Raw genomic sequence first — 19,729 nt, 5'->3', positions numbered from 1 at the left:
GGCGGTCCGTAGAACCGCTAGGAGAAAGTGAGGAAGGAGGTACGGAGAAGACAAAGAAAGGAAGGTGGGAAGGCAGCGGGAACCACCAGAACAGTGGACGGAGGACAAGCGTGTATACCCAAAGAAGGAGGGTTGCAACGCATTGTCGCTTAGGCGTGACGCGTATATGTACGTGACGCGCCGTAAACAACTAGAGCGCTGCATTAGTTTCCACTCAGTAGCCCTTCTTCCATTTCCACCATAGTTTCCAAGGACGGCGGATCGTGACAGTAGGGTCATTAAACCCTAGGTTGAAGTCACCTAAGATGATCATCCACTCTAGTAATGGGAGTGAGGGGGGAGGGAATGGGGGAGGAGGAGTGGTATCTCTGTTTCTGGGGGAGCTTAGGTTGTTATGGTGACGGTAGAAAAGGATGATGTTAAGAGTGAGCTCACTGTGATGACAGAGTACACTATATGCAGAATAGTAATCCGCAGAGACGGCCGAAAAGCATTTTCTCCCTAAATGACTCTTAGATGCTGAACCATAAGCATAGTAGAATGCTCCGTCCTAGCATATGAGTGACAGCAATGCGGATATTAACTTGGATTTGCTGGCTGGCATGTGATCAGAGGAGAGCTTGTACAGCAACTAGCATTAAACTCTGCAGACCCGGCCATTATAGCTCAGTTAGCACCGTGAGAGGTGGCGCCAGCCAATCAGGATGCAAGGAACACAGGCCTTATTCAACAGGGAAACCCTGCATTCTGCACAGGCCCAGTCCATTGCCCACCATTTCCCCCAAATGCTGATCCCGCTGGTGCTTCCCCCATGGAACCCCATGAACCCTCGGCCCAAGTCGGCCAGCCTTCTGCTAGTCACCGCCTTGCCTGACTCTGTGCTCCTGGCTCCCTCGCCACTTTGATGGCTGTACATAGAAATGGAAAAGGGACTCCTCCGCAAGTGCCTTTCGTCAATTCCTTGGCAGTCGTATTTGTAGTTTTTTGTTTTTTATTGCCGATCCAATTGCTTAACACAGGTGGCGCCATTTCATTTGGCAAAAGAACTGCCCCTGGCACCCCCAGACATTATGCGGTGGTGCTCTTTGCTATAATTCCCTCTTGCAGACTTTCTCAGGCAGTAGCTGCACCAATGACCTTGTTAAAAGCCTTTTTTACACCTAGGCCTTTAAATCATTCATTTAACCACTGGTACTCCCTGATGCTCCCAGCATTCTGTATCAATGCTCAGTGCCGCCCGTCTCCAACCTGCCACCTACAGAATGCTCACTCCAAGGTCAGGAGTTCCTTCTCTACCTGCCTTTACTCAGCCGAGGTTTGTGAGACCAGCCGTATAACCACATTTCTGCTCAGAGGTGCAGGGGGGTGGGGGCTGTAAAAGGGGTTATTGTCCCTTACCCATATCACGCCCACTTGGCTTCACCCAGAGCCCATAACACAGTTGTGTGGTGATAAAGCCTGTTACAGGACTTGTGCCTCTATCTTAGATGTGTGACGAAAGTACTTGTTACCATGCCCCACTCCGCCACCTTGGCTGTAACAGATAGATGCACGCGAGGAAACAGTGCAAGCAATGGGGATTACAACATCAATCTATTGTCCAACATTATCAGAAGCTTCCGATGGGGGGGGGGATCACAGGCCGGGAGGACTCACAGAAAATCTAAAGACCTTATAGGGAAGGATTTCAAAAAAGGTAGCAGGCGCTCCTCTCCAGAAAGAACATGGCAGGATAACCTGTTCTGAGATGAGAGTTTGCAGCACACGCTTTTTGCGCACCGTACTTTTCACAGATGGGAAATATCCATTTGCATATCAGTCTTTGTCCCGTCCACATGGGCAGTCCAGCACTGAAATTCTAGGCAATTCCTCTCTGAACAAGAGTACCAACAGCAACCCCATACACGTGTTTCAACCTTGTTGGGCCTCATCAGTGAGGTGAAGCTGTACCTCTATGAGATGGAAGGAACCTACAAGACCAGAGTAATATACCTAAATTCAACAATGCAGAAGTCTAAGGGTAACATATCACAGTGAGCCGCCCAATCAAAATCCTACTCCAAGTAGAAGCATGGTCTTGAGTCTGCCTTCCCAAATCTAAGTTAGTTCATAAGCAGGGTGGTGTAGGCCGGAAAGATTCTACCCAAAAGTTCTGGTGTGGTTCACACAAGTTAATCATTGGTGGCTGTGGTTCCTGATACCCCACAAACCCTCTTGGTAAGACACTGCTGTCAAGCTCTGACATTTCTAGACTGCAATTGCTGGGTCCTGGCAAATGTTTGTTTGTAGATGACCATTCATTTCTCTCCTGATGGCCCTGGTTGTTTTTCAGGATGTCAGCATTTTAGCGTCCTACCAGGGATGATGCCCAGAGTTCTGAGCTAACCACTGGCTATGTCCTTTCCTTCCAAGAGCCCACCACAGGCGCTGGCATCTTAGCAAGCCCTAGCTCAGATTCTCAAGGAGCCCTCCTGGCTCAGTTTCTTAGTGGTAAAAAATAATTTTGTTTCCTTGGTGGGCTTTTTGCCAGAGCAAGATTATGGCTCACGGCTCGCCTTTAGCTTCCTCTCTCTCGGCCTCTATTGGGGTCTTTAGGTAGTGGCCACACCAATCTCTGGACCCATGTCAACAAGGCTTTCCCTGTCCCTCGGATGTGGCCCATAGCTGTATCCCAGCTCAGACCCCATTGGTTCCACCACCTATTTCTCATCACCGACTAGGCCTGGACACACTTAGCTTGACCGAAGATGGTTGTATGCTTCAGACCTTTCCGCCCTCGGCCTCCTCCTTTTCCTCCACTCTGACACTTTTCTGTCTCCAACCTCTCTGTGAGTCTGATATTCTCTAGTTTCTTCTCTCGTGTAACCTACGCTGGTGTCACTTTTGCTTCTGCTTCCTACTTCTGAGTCCCACTTAAAAAGCCAACCTCTCCCCCCGCAATTCCTCCTACCTGATATGTCTCCCTTACACAGTCTCTCCTTTACCACCAAACCCAGCCTTGTGATATGTCCCACCTCCTCCTCCATGATCTTTTCCCTCCTTTAGCACCAGCCCTTGTGCCTTGCAGCTTTCCCTTCCTCTTTTGGCATAGCCGCGCCAGGCCCATCTGCACTCCAGCTTTCCCGGACACAGGCAGTGAAAAACAAGCCTCTTATACTGTGGTTAATAGGGTGATTAGAGCAATAGGTGATTTGATTGGTTGAGCTGTGTCTCACAGGTCCCGATTCATTTTGGGCCTCTGTGTCCCTTTCCTTTCTTGATCGATAACACCTCCCACTCCTTAACTCAAGGTGAGGGACATTTTCTATGCTTTTGGTCATTGGTCACCATTTAAAGGTCAGGCAAATTTGTTGTGTATGTTTCCTGACCTGTCGATCCACTTGGAAAGTTTGTGTGGAACTATCGGTGTTCGTCTGCCTTTTTATATGTATCGGAGCTGCACTGTCAGTATGCGCTTCTGGCTGGTGTGCTGTCACAATCCCCCGTTAACATCTATGTTTTCTATTTGCGCTAGCCTTGTTCCCTTCGTAAGGGGTTGGCGGTATGAGACTAGGGCTTGCCCATAATGTCTGGGGAGGGGAGATAGGCTCAGTGGGTTTCCCTGTATACCAACTGTAGGGTCAGCATTAAAAAGTGGGTGGCATATATTGATGTATTGTTTTGTAGTATTTTTGATTGCGAAGTAGACATTTTGTAAAGGTTTTATTTAACCATAAACAATAAAAAAAAGTGGCTGGCTCTCCCCCTTCCAGACTCTCCAGCAGACCCTTCCACAGCTGCTCAGTTGTGACTGTCACAGGGGCCAACACAGGTAACATGGAGTGAGATTAATCAATCTATAGACAGACATTACCAGTGACATTTGGTGTGAGGGAATGGGCTCTTCAAGGGATACAAGGACATGCATATCAATCAATAGGTCATTATTCCTATGGCCACTAGGTGTGATAGACGAGTTTCTGCAGGTAACACAGGGATTGGCATATCAGCACACAACTACAGATATGTTTGCAGAGGAGATTTAAATCAGGATTCTTACACACCACTAAATGTCCCCAAAGCAGAGATTGTGTATTAGCCTGCAGACTGTAGCTGTGAGTCCATGTGATCATTTTCTTTTTTCTCCCCGTTAGAAAGTTGCACGTTCTTCTCAGACCAGCACAGCCTGCTCAACAAGAAACAGACCAGGTGAAGGTAAGACAACTCTTTTCATTCCACATTAAAGTGGTGCACAGGGGTGCAATTCAAATTGGCACCATGACTGCCAGTGGCGTGGTTTTATTGCGCTACGAGTATCCCACACGGGCTCGGTTTCACTCTCCCAGGTTATGGTGGAGGGTGGGTGGACTTAGACTGTAAGAGCAAGACCCCTTATCCAAAGCTCAGATACACAGTCACAGTTTGGGATTGGGTGGGCACAGAAGTGCCCCTTTCCATGGCAACAGCCCTCGCTTCATTTTGGGATCAAGAATCAATTCCTTCGACCTAATTCAAAACCTTTACAGGTGTTTTCCAAAATCAGCAAACCAAGCTAAGTTTGGACAATTAAAAAGAAAATATATGTGCTCCCCACAAAACTCCCATGGCCAGAAGATTGTTTATAAATACGGTACCATATTTAATCACAAATCATTTTAAATGCATCAGATATAATGTGCCATTCCCTCAAGTTGAACTGGGCCATGAAAGACAGGTTCTGTGGTGCATGTACCTACTGACAGTACTACCCCAAAACAGTAGGTGTAGTGGAAGTAACGCACCCATTTCACTGCCTGATGTTGCAGGGAGTGACATCACATGACTTTTGCCCCTGCTGTCATTCCAACAAGTGACATCAAACACTTCAAACTACACAGAAAGAGGATGAACACTGAAGACTGGAAAAGCCAATGTCATGCTGCTGGGAGAATCTTTACCTTCGACTTGCGTTTTCATGGCCGCCTGCCTGGGGCCACCACTCAGTCCCCTCCACCCCCAAACACACTGCCAGAAACCACATGGTCGCCTTTGACAGGGAAATCAGACAAGTGACTAAAATCTTGAGTGAGGTGAGTTTGGTAAATCTTTAATAGCAGCCCTGCGGGGTGAACGCTTGAAGTGACAGCACACAATCCCAAAACAATCATGACACTGTTACCTCCGCCCTTTTATCAGGACATTTGAAAGGTTTTCAATAAATTAACTTCAAAACACCAAGTGCAAGAGTCTATGACTTCACAACTAGGTTTTCACTTCTTTCCAGTTAGTACAATTCTCTTCTCTGTGAGGAGACAGGCAAGCCTGGGCTCCCAAGGTCCCCCAACAGTCTTCCAGAGATATCCACCTCAGACATGCACCATTGATACCATTAAGGCACACGGTTCCTCACAATTAAGGCTCACAGTTCTTCATCATTCGTTTGAAGATGCTTCTGTTAGTAACATGGCGGTGTACATTTTATACTAAGCAAGGTTACTTGTGTTATGGCATCAAAACACAAAACACAAAACACATTCACACAAGTAAAAGCAGCATTGTTGTGCCAAGTTTCATTGCTCCATCCTGACTGCATGCATATGATTCAAAATAGAATTTTATCTCCAAGCTACTCTAGGCCTGCTGCTGACTAGAACGGCCTAGTCTTTCTTCAGCCAGTATACTCTTCTTGTTTTCATTTGAATTCACTTATAATTACATTTCTCATCAACAGTCTTTAGGTAATAATTTACATATATCTGCATTTGTCTTTCACACTGATCTCTCTTCCAAACCCCAAATCAATGCGGTCACCAAATCGGTCTTCTACCAAAATGTTGTTACTAACTCTACCACTTCTTTTGCTCACCCACAGGGGTAACAATTTCAAGTTGCGAGCTACTAACCAGACATAAAAAGTCCTTTGCCACTTCAATTCTATACATGCACACAACACACCATTTCTTACTCGTCACAAGTCAATTATCACTAGCCAAGTGGACAGTGCAAATTGTGCACCCTGATTTTGATCATTGCAGTAGGAATGTCTAGTCTTCACTGTTGCAATGGCATCTATATAATATTAACGGCACAATGCTTAAACTACCTGGTGACATCCTGAGTCATTGTAATCGCCTGCTCTTCTGCTGCGGACCACATATCTCCTGCATTGGCCACCATTGAAATACTCTATTGATTCAAGACTTTGTGCATGGGTCACCTATCTTTTTACAGCATCGCGCCAGGATGTATCACTAGAGTGCTCCCTCATTACTACTAGACAACGATGTGCCTAAAATCAGCTTCTCTGAACCTGCCTGCAACCTGCTAAGGGATTAAGAGAAGATCCTTGCACTGGAAACCCTCCCGGGAACTTGTGCCGTACCACGCTATGCATTACACAAGATCTCTTGAAATTCTGAAAAGCTCCAAAAAAAAGTACCATTTCCCACTAATGAGTCTCTTGTCTGACCCGAAGTCAGTTTCCCTTTCCCCTGCAAGTGTCTGAGGCATCCATTCAGAAATAGTTCTGGGAATCAGTGAATGCTTTGTTTTGCAGTCATCAATTTCTGAGCAACCTTAGGAAGGTTTTACTAAGTCCATAGAGAGTTGCTTGGCTCTGGACATGTTTCCAGTGCCCCTCCCTTATGCAGATGTGCCTTGAATGCATCAGGGTTTTGATGATCCCTTCCCCCGTTGCACTCACGTCACGTGTCAGAAGAATGTACAGCTGTCTCAGTACTTGCATATGCAACAGTAGAGGTGTGCTGTGGCGGGAGCAATGGCCATCTTCCGTACTACTGCCCTTCATGTTTCCAGTTGCCTTCCAAGAGTCTATGGGGTGTATACACTCCACTTCCCCATGACAGAGTGAGCGCTCTGCAAAACCTCAAAATAACTCAATGAAAACCAATCTGTAGTATTATGCGGCTGTTGTGCATGCATGCATGCTGATGTATTTAGGGCTGTAAGGTTGGAGCGAAATATCATGAGAGTATTCCTGGGTGGTTGCTGCATGAATATTCTGGAGTTGACATTTGTACATGATGCTGGCAGGGTGTGGATGGGCCAGTGGTTATGCCCCTATAGATCTTGCATATGTGACCTTCCCTCTATTTGACTGCCATATAAACAGACACTGACGTAGAGTATAGACTTAAGTCCCTTATGACGAAGGGAGTGCTTTACAAATACCCAAAACAACTGAATAAAGTAAATAACCCCACAATAAGTGAAAGGGGAAAAGAAAACTGCCTGTAGAAAACCCTGTTGACCCCTACATGAGGCCCTGCGATTCTTGATGCGCCACTGAATGCCTGATCACCCGTTCCTTGCTTAATCCTGTGGGACATGCTTGCTTTACAGAATACTCTATCCCCAAAGGTGATTGGGACTCATCAAACTGCGCAACTGTAAACTGAGAGGCACAGGGCCAAAAAGGGTTTCTTGAGAAATAACCAGACCTTGCTACTGGAACCCCCAAATTATGATCGCAGTAATGACCCATGTGCTCCTTTCCAAACATGAAGGTACTGACAAGGGGTAAAGATGTCAAGCTGCAAGGTACACCATTTCCTATTCACCAAGAGTAAACTATCACTAGCCAATGGCTTGTGGCGATTGCACATTTTGAGCACTGGTTTACAGAAGAACAGGAGTCCTGTTTTTCTCTCTATGTATTGCAATTGAAATAGAAAAGGATGAGGGCCAAAATCCCACAGTCGGTTCCCTCACGGGCATATGACTTTGAGAACATTTCATTCGTGCCTAGAAACACCTGTGTACAGGCACGGTATAAATACCATATCATATGAAAGAAAACCATCTTAAGGTGTAAATGGCATATAAATAATTTGTAATTTTGAAGATAATTTCAAATGCAATAAAAGTATTCAAGATGCGTCTTACATTAGTTAACATAAACATAAAAAATACAGTGAAACCAATATTAAAAGAGAAGATGCAAGGATATGAAATTACTACTATAAACTGGTATCATTCGTTTTTAAAACTAATATTATAACATTACTTTATTATTATTCTTAACAATGAAATAAGTAAACAAGCGGTGAAAAATTGAAATGTAACATCATTGAAATTTGCTTTTTAAAATGATTAATAATCCTACTACTTCTAATTACTCCACTGAGCCTGCATAATTAAAATGGGTAAAGGGGATTCCATGAGCTATGACCTGCATTGTGTAGATCCCTATTTAAAATAAATAACAAGTTTACTAAATGACAATCAAAATAAAAGAAAACGTATCAGAAGAAATTAAAAAATATGTTTACACTCTCTAGTCTGAATTGTTCCCAAATAATCGTAAATGAAAACTTTGTCATTGTACATTCTTCGTAACGGGTTGTTCAGAAATTGGTTTATTATATAAAACATTAATCATAAATACTTAGATCTTTTCCATCATGATTGAGTACTTCCAGGAATACTCGGGTATGCATTCTCCCATTGGGCTAAGACCCAGTGTCCTCAACTAAGCATGGCCCAGTATAGTGAATTACAGAGGACGTGCTCACTGGTCTATTCTGAAGGAATACCTACATTTCACCAAATCCAATTTCACCTAATGAGAAATCTTCAAATTATTTTTTCTTCAAATTTGGTTGGGTAAATGGGTACATTTTAAAACATACATGGGGGTGGGGTAAGGGGATAGGATAAGGTAGGGGGAAGTGGGTGGAGCTGCGGGGGGTCTCCCCCGCATAATAAAAACAAAATCTAAAGATTTCACCTTTGGGTGAAGTAGATTCGGTGAAATCAGCTACATCCTAGTCTGAATCCATCTTCGAAAAGTGAATTTTACCCAGAATAGAGGCTATTTCCAGGCCCACAATTGAAAAAGGTGGAGTAGCAAATGATTCTTGGTTAAGCAATGCAGAGTCAGATTTCTTGCCATTGCCACTTGAGAAGACATCCAAACCCATTAATGTTAACTACCATGTGCGTGGTATTGACCCGTAAGGGAATGGTGTAACAGCCTCTCAGACTCCAAATGCAGGATCTGACACCATTCACTTCAAACTCTCATGCAAATCAAATTCATATCTCCTGTTGGTCTAGAGGTAACTGTCAGAAACACCACCCAGCCACCATTGGTAATCTGCGCTTCCTCTTCAAATATGCTCCTCTCTATCAAATACCCTCTATGCTCCGAAAGAGTGATGGATGGAAGGTTTTGAATAAATCATAACCACCGGCATTGCTCTGTGAAACCCTGCAGCCGAACATTTTTTAAACGACTCTGTCATTACAGGAGGGCAAAACCCCACACAAATAAATATAGCTTGGTCCCACCAATGAAAATTAGGTCTTTGCAGGTATCCAGGAACAACGCCTACTCAACAACCAACACGCATTCCTAACTCCCCTCTGACATATTGTATATTTTGAGCCATATCACTACAAACATTCCCCAAAACCCAGTCCCTCAACACTGTCTCCTGTACAGAGTGAGGAAAATATGTGAACACTATTCAGAAGTCAAGGGTCAATTTGAAAAGTCCTTCCTCTGAAGTAACAAGAAATAATCGGATGTGTGTCAATGTTGGATAGCAGCAAAGTGATAAAGTGAGAGGTGACTTTGCCACATCTAACCTAAGACCTGCCCCATGACAGATGCTCGATCTATGACCACAAATGATGCCTGATGCACCCTTGCCTCTTCTGCAAAAGGCTTCCCCCCACTCATACCCATAATAAAACCCCTTCTGACAATGCTGTAATTTGTGGTTAAAAAACACCCTCCCCCTGGAGCCCCATTTTATGGTGTGCCAAAATCACTTGCCTCATTCTGGGGACTTCTAGTAGAGTATCAGAGGGGGCTGGATGCCACTCCATTCTTGCGGATGATGGGTGAGGTCAGGGGGTAGTATGAGGATCCCCTGCTCAACCTCACGCAATCTCAGTCTTAGGGCAGCCGGCAGTTACATGGAACCAATTTGGGACAGGGTCCCTAAGGGGTAGAGCCCCTTAACCTAGGAAGTATATACAATGTGGGATCTGGTAAATCAGCCTATCCCCAACTCACAAGCAGAGTGCTTTCACTTCTACTAAAGCCTTTGAACCTGAAGCTACTGGGCCATTAAGGGAATTAAGGGACTGTGGTCTAGCACAATCAGCGTGGTACAGGAATGCCATATATACTGAGAGGAAGAGGGGACCTGAATTAGAAAGAGAAACTTGCCACTCAAACAGCCGTATATCGTGCCAGGCCTCCACGGTCATACATTTAGGAAAAGATAGCCTCTGAATCCACCCAGGGACAGGGCTAGGGTGTGAGAACCAGATAAAGGACCAACCCACAGGTGGGACTACCCAGCCTAAACTCCCACATCAGACCTGAGAGCCATCTTTATGGGTGGAGCCTGTTAGTCGATCTCTGCACCAGCTGCCTGCACAGAGACGCGTGTATTCCTTTTCCCAATAGAGGCTGGAAATCAGGAGCAGGGCCTAGCAGACACAGTGAGGACTGCTCAAGGAGAGGGATGGGCCAAGTCCCACAGCAGGGCTGTAGGCCATCCTAGGGGGTGGAGCCCAACAGCCAATCCCTATCCCTACCAGCTGACATGCCAGGCTTGACTTTCACCACAGAGGTTCGGTGGCAGGGCTAATGCCCTGCAAAAAGCCAAGGGCTCTGATGGAGGCTGCAGTAGAAGACCAGAGACCTTTTGGGCCAGACTGGAGGAGGCAGCAGGAGTACCTGTAATGGGAGCAGAGCCCAGAAGGATGGAAGGGAGGTCCAGAGGGCTAGGCCACACTGCAGCCTAGGAGCTGGAGGAGATACCAAGGAGATCACACTGAAGAACCAGAAGAGCTGGGGCTGCTTCTAAGGAATGATGGAGTGATGGCCAACAGTTGTAAAGGAGACCTTAGGGGAGTGATGAAGCAGCACCAGATGCCAAACACAGTCCTAGTTGTTTTTAATACGCATGCATAAGGTGGACAGCAGTGTTTCCTTGGGGTTACGCGCACACAGCCTCTTATAAGGGGGATTGGTCATCCATCTATGAGGAATCCTACAGCTTTAGAACCTGCCCAAGTTATCATCCATAATGTTAGACATGTAAAGTCTCCTAGAAACATTGTAGGAACCCTCTCAGCCTGGACCTGAAGGTCAAGAACCAGGAGGCTGTGACTTGCAACAGGCCTCCAGTAGCATGTGGCTCCCCTTGCTTAGACACAGTGCCACTGTAAACACCCATCCAAGAAGCATGAAACCTGATGGCAGCTTTGAAAGCTGAATTCGATTGTGGCTTAATGAGGGCAACTGCATTGATGAGCTGTGCATGCTTACATTTTCCTAGAAGGGTTCAAAGCCACGCAAGAGATCTGCTTTTTCATGGCCTACATTGGCAATAATGTGCTTGATAGCAAGTTCAACTCCTCTTCCTTGAGTTATCTTGAAGTACATATGTAGTGAGGCTTTCTCACATTGCTCTGTGTGTGGGGAAGGCCAGCTCAATACAATGTCCATATCATATCAATATTTGTGTTACTTATCGGGCTTTTTATTGCGTCCATGTCAGGACACCCCAGATGCATCGTGAGGAGTGCAGAGCTCCGTCTGGCAGTGGTCCTCGTTAATGAAGACCAGCTGATCTTGATTCATCAGGACCTCCAGGGCGGCTCCTAGATTAGCAGAGGAGTGTGACGAAAATTCAGAATCAGATTCTAATTGAGCCTTCGTTGTCCTATATCTTATATGAACATCTGCCAACCCGTGGAGGGGGTCTTGTACTCGGTCCTGATCCACGTAGCACGAGTACATGTGTTCATATTCAGGAACATAGTACTTCCGAAGTCCAACTACTGAGGCCTTCCTGTTAAGCAGGGGCTATGGGTCTACAGCTACTGAACATCTCGTTTTCTGATGGCGATCATGCCAGAGTCCCTTTGTGATTGTTATGACGCTCACTGGTCGTCCTCAATGGGGAATCGCGCACCAACCGCTTGGAGGCCAAGATTGTGTTTAAGCTGGTGGGGGCATGTCTGAGGATGGGCATTGGGGCATGCCTAGGCATGGAAGAACCCTATATGTTCAGATGGGAATAGGAAGCTAGTCTGGTGGCAAAAAAGAGTGTTAATGAAAAATAAATGTTTAACACCTCAGAACCACAAAAAGATGTGTGTTGAATTCTCAAGACAGTATGATTAAAATAATCTCCAGTATGACATAATACAAGTCAACAGCTACTGCAATAGGTTATAATTGTTACTCATAGGTCCCAAAAGATGTATTTAGGAGGCTAGAAAAAGACAGACTATCTTCTGAATGGACTTCTGCTTTTTTAAGGTGGAATTGAGATCACAGATATGTTCGTCTGCGACGGGGCCGCGCTAGCCTCAGGATTGTGTTCTGGCCTAGAGGCAAAGGTTGCTTTTGGTCATAGAAGAAATCCTGAAACTTAATCCACTCCAGCGGAAGTTAGCTGCAGGCATTTTGATAATGGGCTCCAGGGCTTCAAATATAGTCCACAGGTTTTGCCTCCATCCATATTATCTGAAAACCACGACTACCAGACGATTTGGAAATCTCAAAGCAGGAGGAGGCATCCAAAAAGGCTGAAAACAGACAGGCTGATGCTTAACCTGTTTGCTGGTGTGTCCTGGTCGGGGCTCCAGGTGCGGTCAACCTAGCCTGCATTATCTAAACGTTGTCCTTGTGTAAATACATGTAGCATTAATTGTGCTGCTTTAATAATAGGTAATGGACCAGACAGGTTTTGTTCGAATCCATATTATCTAAAAGAAAAAAATCCAGTAAGTTAAAAAATAAAACGGACCTTTTTTCTTTGTACCCTGCACACCACAAACAGAAATGCAGTAAACACGTGTGGGTTTACGCAACACAGGATCAAACAGTCTGTTTTATTTTTGCCCTACCGCAAACATATGAGATAATCCAGACTGTGACAAAACCTGCTTGCTCGCTTCCATGTCACCAAAGCAGCAAAACTGGTGCTGAGTGAATTTGCTCAGCTTTTAGCACCAGTGCAAATGTAAGATAATCTGGCCCCAGGAGTTCAAGTCAAGGCTCATGAGTGCCCAACACTCCAGTTATACAACAATTGCTTGAGAACTTTGGGTGGGGCCCCAAGAGGTCAAAGTTGAAAAGCTCTGAGCAAGAGTTTTAAAAGAGTGGATTCAGAATGGGGGAATAACCACAACTCATCGGGTGGGAAATTCAGTCACCATGGCTTCAGAATGGGGGAATAACCACAACTCATCATCGGGTGGGAAATTCAGTCGCCATGGCTTCAGAATGGGGGAATAACCACAACTCATCATCGGGTGGGAAATTCAGTCGCCATGGCTTCAGAATGGGGGAATAACCATAACTCATCATCGGGTGGAAAATTCAGAGTCGCCATGGCTTCAGAATGGGGGAATAACCACAACTCATCATCGGGTGGAAAATTCAGAGTCGCCATGGCTTCAGAATGGGGGAATAACCACAACTCATCATCGGGTGCAGAATTCACAGTCGCCATGGCTTCAGAATGGGGGAATAACCACAACTCATCATCGGGTGGAAAATTCAGAGTCGCCATGGCTTCAGAATGGGGGAATAACCACAACTCATCATCGGGTGGAGAATTCACAGTCGCCATGGCTTCAGAATGGGGGTATAAGCACAACTCATAATCGGGTGGGAAATTCACAGTTGCCAGTGGCAGAAACATCAGTTCTGTTTGGTGGAGTTAGCACTTATACTACACCCAAGCTTGTAACAAGGACCTACATCCTCTTCTTGTAGGAAGCCTCAGAACGTTGAGGGCGTACACACGCAGTAGGTGCCAGATCCCAGATCTTTGGGGCCAGAGCAACCTTGACAAAGCAGAGCTGCATGGCTTAACCCAGACTCAAAATGATTGAGGATCATAACTCATGTTCCAAAACCTCACAATCCACTCTGCCGCAAACTCCCATAAGGGGAATGTTAGATTATTGGGCTGAACTCTCCACATATGGCTTCACTAGTTTGGGCGCCGATTCTTCACTAGAATGGCATTCTTCGGGGGAACATTGTGACACTAAAGGAGAATCAAGACATCCCGAAACGGTGGCATCAGAAGAGGTGTATGACACACAGAAAATGGAGTCAAGAGGTGGTGGGCAAAGTCCTGCTTTCATTAGGGCTGTCATTGGGTGCATGACACTGTTTGAAAGAGGTGCGGTAATTGAGCAGGGCAAGACCAGATTGGACATTGTTGGGTGCGGGCCATCAGACAAGGTGGTGGGGTTAGACCAGAAGGAGGCAGGCCATCAGTTACTTTCAAGAGTGACAAGGCATGACTTGCATGCTCTATTCACACTCAGTCCCACTGCTCACTCAATGCAGGTTTCAAAGGCCTGGAATGGGCGATTCCGCTCTCATTATGAGACTGGCGATCCCTGCACGCCCCCACCCACCCTCCATCCCCAGCCCGCTGTAACTGCAAACAAAGGGAAGAATTGCTAGCTTCCTCTGTCCTGCATTGTCTCTAGCTATGTGCTGAGCTAAGCAGGCTCTGCTGGCACACAGTGGGCATTTTAGAAGTACCCTGAATGCACAAATTAAGGTGATCTATATAACTGGACCATTGAGATAGCCATCAGTATATATGCTGTCACACTAAAAGGTTCATCCCTTTCTCCCCAGGTGCTGAACGTCCCAGCTCATCCAAGGGGCAGCAGGAGCACCTGAGTGACCCAGAGAGGGCAGCCCTTACCATCCAGTCACATTACAGGAAGTACCAGCATCACAAGCACAACAACGACTAGGTCTGCATAAGTACCAGCATCGCAGGCACCACTTGGACTAGATTTGCGGACGCATCTGCATCACAAGCGAACAAAGACTAGGTCTGGGGGGGGGGGTAGTGCTGGCATCACAAACGCAACAAGGACCAAGTCTGCTTCCAGAGCTGGGCACCAGGCCACAAGAGCACCTGAGCTGCAAATAATCCCCTGGTGCCTAAAATCCAATCTTCAAGGAGGAACCCAGAGGGCAACCGCTAAAAGAAGCAACTTGCAGGACTCCTGTGCCAACACTGCTTGTTTTATTGGTTAAAAGAACCCCTTGGGGCATCTGTTATACTGCGCAGCTGAAGTGGATGACGAGGCTCTGGGTGCGTGTTTGATTGAAGCTGACCTGTTCTATGCTTGAGATGAATTGCTTTGTGCCAGGTGGGGGTGTGAATGGCAATTTAGGGATGTGTGTAGTGAAGTGAATGTTATAGCCACATATAGGCTGGCATTAATGAGAAGACACACTGTGTATGTTCTGCTGGCAGAGTAGGGGGTCAGCTTGGCTAGGCATGATAAATGCCCACGGAAGGATGAGCGCCTTTTCGCTATGCAACCTTAATTTATTTCAAGTGCACCGCAAGTTGGCAAAGTGTCGCGTCCTTTGGCCTCACTTCTTTCGGGATGAGCAATGCCATTGCTCTAAGTGCTATAAGATACAACATTGATCCAATGTGACATACATTTAGTAGTGATTTGTCCCTAGCCAATGAGATTCATCTCAGAGTGTTCTGTTTAAATATTGGCTCCCTGGTTACCAGGATTCTAAATGATCCCGGTTTATCTCTGGACACCAGTATCTTCACCCATAACTCTCTGGCCCACTCCTACTCCTTGTTAGAGCAACAATGGGCCTCATTGCGAGTTTGTTGGTATTTCCATGGGGAATGCAGCCAAAAATCAGGTTACTATTACCGCCACCCACACTCTGGCTAAATCCACCAGATTAACTAGGGGTATGGTGGAGTTAGTCCCCATTCTTGAAGTCCATTGGACTCCACCGGGGGTTTTCCATGGGGCTAATTCTTCACGTGGTAACGCTTCCATTTTTTGGAGGTTAAGTCGAGGAGATACTCCAGCAACATGCTGGAGGTATCGACCCTACTTCACCACCCAGCTCGTAGCTTGGCAGTGCAGTGATAGTGTCAGTAAATCCATTAGCTCTCAAAAAAGTGGCAGTAGCAGGCTTAGCTCCACTGTTTTACTGCCATGCCAAACCCGCAATGAGGTCCAATGTGTGGCCGCATTTGCGGCCACCAGCTTTTCTGTAAAAGCTCTGGTGTTGGAAAGGCAAGAGCAAACATTTTGACGCTGTTAAAACTAACCCCTACTCCAGGAATTACCGTGTTCTGTTTCCAGTGTACCACAGAGCTCGCTTTTGGTGCCCAGTAGATTCCAGTCTGTTAACTTCAGGATGATCCAAGGAGTGGATCGCCCCAACCTCGCATCCCCAAAGTTCCAGGATTCACCCCACGTTGGTAGAGAATGTGGCAGGCTTCCCTACGGGCCCTTTGAGATCCTAATGTTCATAGGACCCAACTCTTCGCAGAGGGATGTACCTTCCTCTTTATCCCACCAGTGATGGCTAATTTTACTGTCTGGAGAAACATACTCTGCAATGGACCATGGGAACAGTGTGGTCCTCTGTAATATAGGCAACACACCGGAGGGGAATGTACATGTAATCTAGGCTTACGTGACCCCTCCAGATACTTATCAGGGGACATGCAGAACTAGGGGACTGTTCTCAGTTTCTACTCCAGCCCTACATTCCCGGAGAGGTATTACATGTGCAGCTTGCAGGACTGACACAACTGCTCTGGCTCTGTGTCCAGGGTTTTGGAGCCTAGTGCCTTTATCCAATATCTCTACAACTATCCAGATGAAAAGACTAGAAATGTCACATGAAAGGAGTGTGAGCTTCCCTCCATGTCACCTTTGTGGCACGTTGCAATAATCCAGCCACTGCCCTTTGTGGGTTCCCACACACCTGGCTGCCTGGCCTGTCATCTGCAGTGGAGGAGGGCATAGCTGCCGCCGCACTACTTTCATCGCGTCAAAGACAAACACACAAATGAAAGCTACACATTAAACAAAAAAGTCACATTCATAAAGTCCTAGTGAAGAAATGTGGTTTCACAACATCTAGTGGGTCCTAAATGTAGAACACCACATTTATTTAACCTTTGCTTGTATAAGTGGACAAGAGCTTTTGCACCTTTCAGATGTCAGAAGAGCAGTTCTCATTTATTTGGACAGTGTCTTCCCTTAGACAGACTCAATCCCTTTTTCAGAATGTGGGGCATTCTTGCTTGACAGACACATTAGTGCCAATGCCGGCTTCTTTCAATAGGGGGCTGAGCCATATGCGGTCCCGAATGTTCCTTTGCTACCTTAATTCGAGGCATGCCTGACTAGGAGCAATGCTGAGGCTGAGGTTATGAGCAGGAAGTCTGCCCTGGGCTTCCACCCAAACTTTATTTCACATTATAGGGTGATGGTTGGCAGGGATTCAGATGCGCATTTTGAGGAACAGGTGTTAAATTCTGTTCACAGATGAGTGTCCCTGAAAACATTCCTGGCTGCAGATGTATTCATTGGTTTTGCATAGAAGTAAAGTTGTGTTCTTGAAGTGTTGCATGTCTCGATTGTTGAGCATTGCACAAGTGCGTGCATTGGTGTGTGGCTTCGCCTGGGCATTCTTTCATGGTAAGGGGATGAGGCGCTAATTCCACGTTTACACAGTATCCTCTGCATTACTCCAAATCCTACTCTTCCTTGTTGCATTATTTTGGACTCGGCCTGACCTCCATGGTTCAGAGTTCTGTCACTCTGCCCTGGTGGCGATAGTATGTTCCCGGGTGGGCTCCCTTTGTAGGGAGGGAGGAGGAGTTTAGAGAGATTTCTTTTGGGGTGGGGGTAAAATAACACTGTGTGCCTGTATGGGATGAGGACATCCTTCATAGAGCAAGTAATGTAAATTGGAAGAGTATATCTTGGAGTATTGAAGATTACCTGATGCAATGGGTGCAATGTCTTGCACTACAGGAGTTGACCCTCAACCAGCCCTTCTGATGCGCCCCCTTCGGGTCTGGTCTGTCTCTGACGTGGGAGAATGAGTTTGGAGCATTCATGGTCTTGGCGTTGTCGCTCTGTGGGGGTTCGATAGCTTGTGTACGGATGCATGTCTACCCTCCTGCCTTCAATACTTTGGTAACAGAATTAATTTGGTGTGAAGAAACCGATGGCGCATATAGAGAATTGTTAGTAAGTATGAAACCTAAAGACTACTGGTCAGACTATGTTTTAATACCAATATTTTTGCATTATGAATTATGTGAGTCCGTACATTTGTTAAATACAGCACCAGGAAATGTATATTGTTCTAAAAATGCACACTTTTAAAACAATTTTGATTGTAAAATTAGACTGATAGAAAAAGGGTAACTTTTCTAAAATTCTATTTATTTACTTGTATGGTTTTAGTGTAAACCGTGAACAAATCAATAAAACATTAAAAGCATGAGACCCCAAGATTCTTGCTTGTGTTTTGTGATGCATGTATGATTTATGAATATATTGCCCATAGGTGACTGTCGTAGGTGCTGATGTAATGCAAACTTGCTAAAAACCATCACTCAGCAAAACACTTACTCCTATATTGCACACAACACACACACACACACAGCCCCTGTGCAGACAGTGATAAAGCACCGTCTGCCTTGCACAGGTCATATCTTTGCTGCTTCTGCTCTTCCCCCAATAACCCCTTCACAATCCCAACTTTTTACTTGCATTGCCCAAAGGGCCAACAGGCCATGGGAATGGCCAAAGGTTGCGCTATAACAAGACACAGAAACATAGCACATGGAAGTGTCCATCTGCAGGGCAGATATATGGCTCAGCATAACACGTTGTTTTGTGTTGCTAAATATTAAACTTGCCAAATGGAGTCTACCTCTCATAAATTAATTTTCCCTCTCAACTGGCCCGTAGACTTGTGGGTGATAAAGAGCCACCTTGACTTGTTAATTATTGCACCCTTCCAGGAAGGCCGTCATCTCATGGAAAACTAGCTGGACCCTGTTGAGGGTAACTCATTCTTTGGGAAAACATTTCCTATAGTTGCCTTGTGCTGCACAAAGTTAAGTTCTATTGATTTGGAAAGGTAATCATAACATTCTCCACACTTGCTCAATGCTCGCTGTACATCTTTATGCATTTGTGCACATCAGCATTATTTTCCCGTTATGTGTTTTTAAGGGCGACTCCTTAATGCCCTTTATGGTCTTTGGCAGACAAGGCTAACCCTCAAAGGAGGAATGGCTTTGTAAACTCTAAACACTGCATAGCCTATCACAGAGTTCGGGTGGTATTTTACTTTTACTTTTGGAGCACCTCTGCAAGCCTCCTTTTTTGGGCCAAACCTCATCCACATATTGGGCCTCATTACGACCCTGGCGGTAAGGGGTTAGCGCCAGCGTTAGCTGCGCCGACCCCTTACCGCCAATCACGAGTTCCCTTTCCGCCATGGCGGATTTTACACCTGCTTCTAGCGGGTGTAAAAAACCATGGCGGTAAGGGAACTTGATGTTAATTACGCCACCGTAATTTACGGTGGCGTAATTAACGCCTTCCCCACTCCCATTATGCCCTATGGGGCAAAAATGGGAATGGGGAAGGGTAAATGGGGATTGGGGACTTACCGCCCCGCCGACCTCGGAATGGGGCGGTAAGTCCGCCAACCACCATGGCGTAAACGTAGTTTACGCCATGGTGGTAAAGTCACGGCCCAGGAGGTAACTTACCGCCTGGGTCGTAATGAGGCCCATTGTTGGACTCTCTACATTGCAACACAGTCCATTGAGCCAATCTACTTCCTTTCACTCAATTCCTCTGCTTCTGCACTAAGTTCTTCCAGGGAAGCCACTACACATACATCCTTCAAGAAAGTATCGGCTGCTGG

The 19,729-nt window shown here is 45.9% G+C and overlaps 1 protein-coding gene across 1 annotated transcript in view; it reads left to right on the top strand.

Annotated features, from left to right (window-relative positions):
* LOC138487861 (uncharacterized) overlaps positions 1 to 18,297 on the top strand; it is a 78,427-nt gene extending 60,130 nt beyond the window's left edge. Inside the window, exons 3-4 of the mRNA XM_069614468.1 lie at positions 4,134 to 4,194; positions 14,618 to 18,297. Of these exons, the coding sequence (XP_069470569.1) occupies positions 4,134 to 4,194; positions 14,618 to 14,739 (183 nt within the window). The 3' untranslated portion in view covers positions 14,740 to 18,297. The remainder of the gene's footprint in view (positions 1 to 4,133; positions 4,195 to 14,617) is intronic.
* Positions 18,298 to 19,729: the final 1,432 nt, after the last annotated feature.

The sequence above is a fragment of the Ambystoma mexicanum genome, chromosome 9 (assembly GCF_040938575.1).
Source record: "Ambystoma mexicanum isolate Mex_15411 chromosome 9, UKY_AmexF1_1, whole genome shotgun sequence".
NCBI lineage: Eukaryota > Metazoa > Chordata > Amphibia > Caudata > Ambystomatidae > Ambystoma > Ambystoma mexicanum.
The sequence above is the reverse complement of the archived record's forward strand: the minus strand, read 5'-3'. Positions and strand labels throughout refer to the sequence as shown.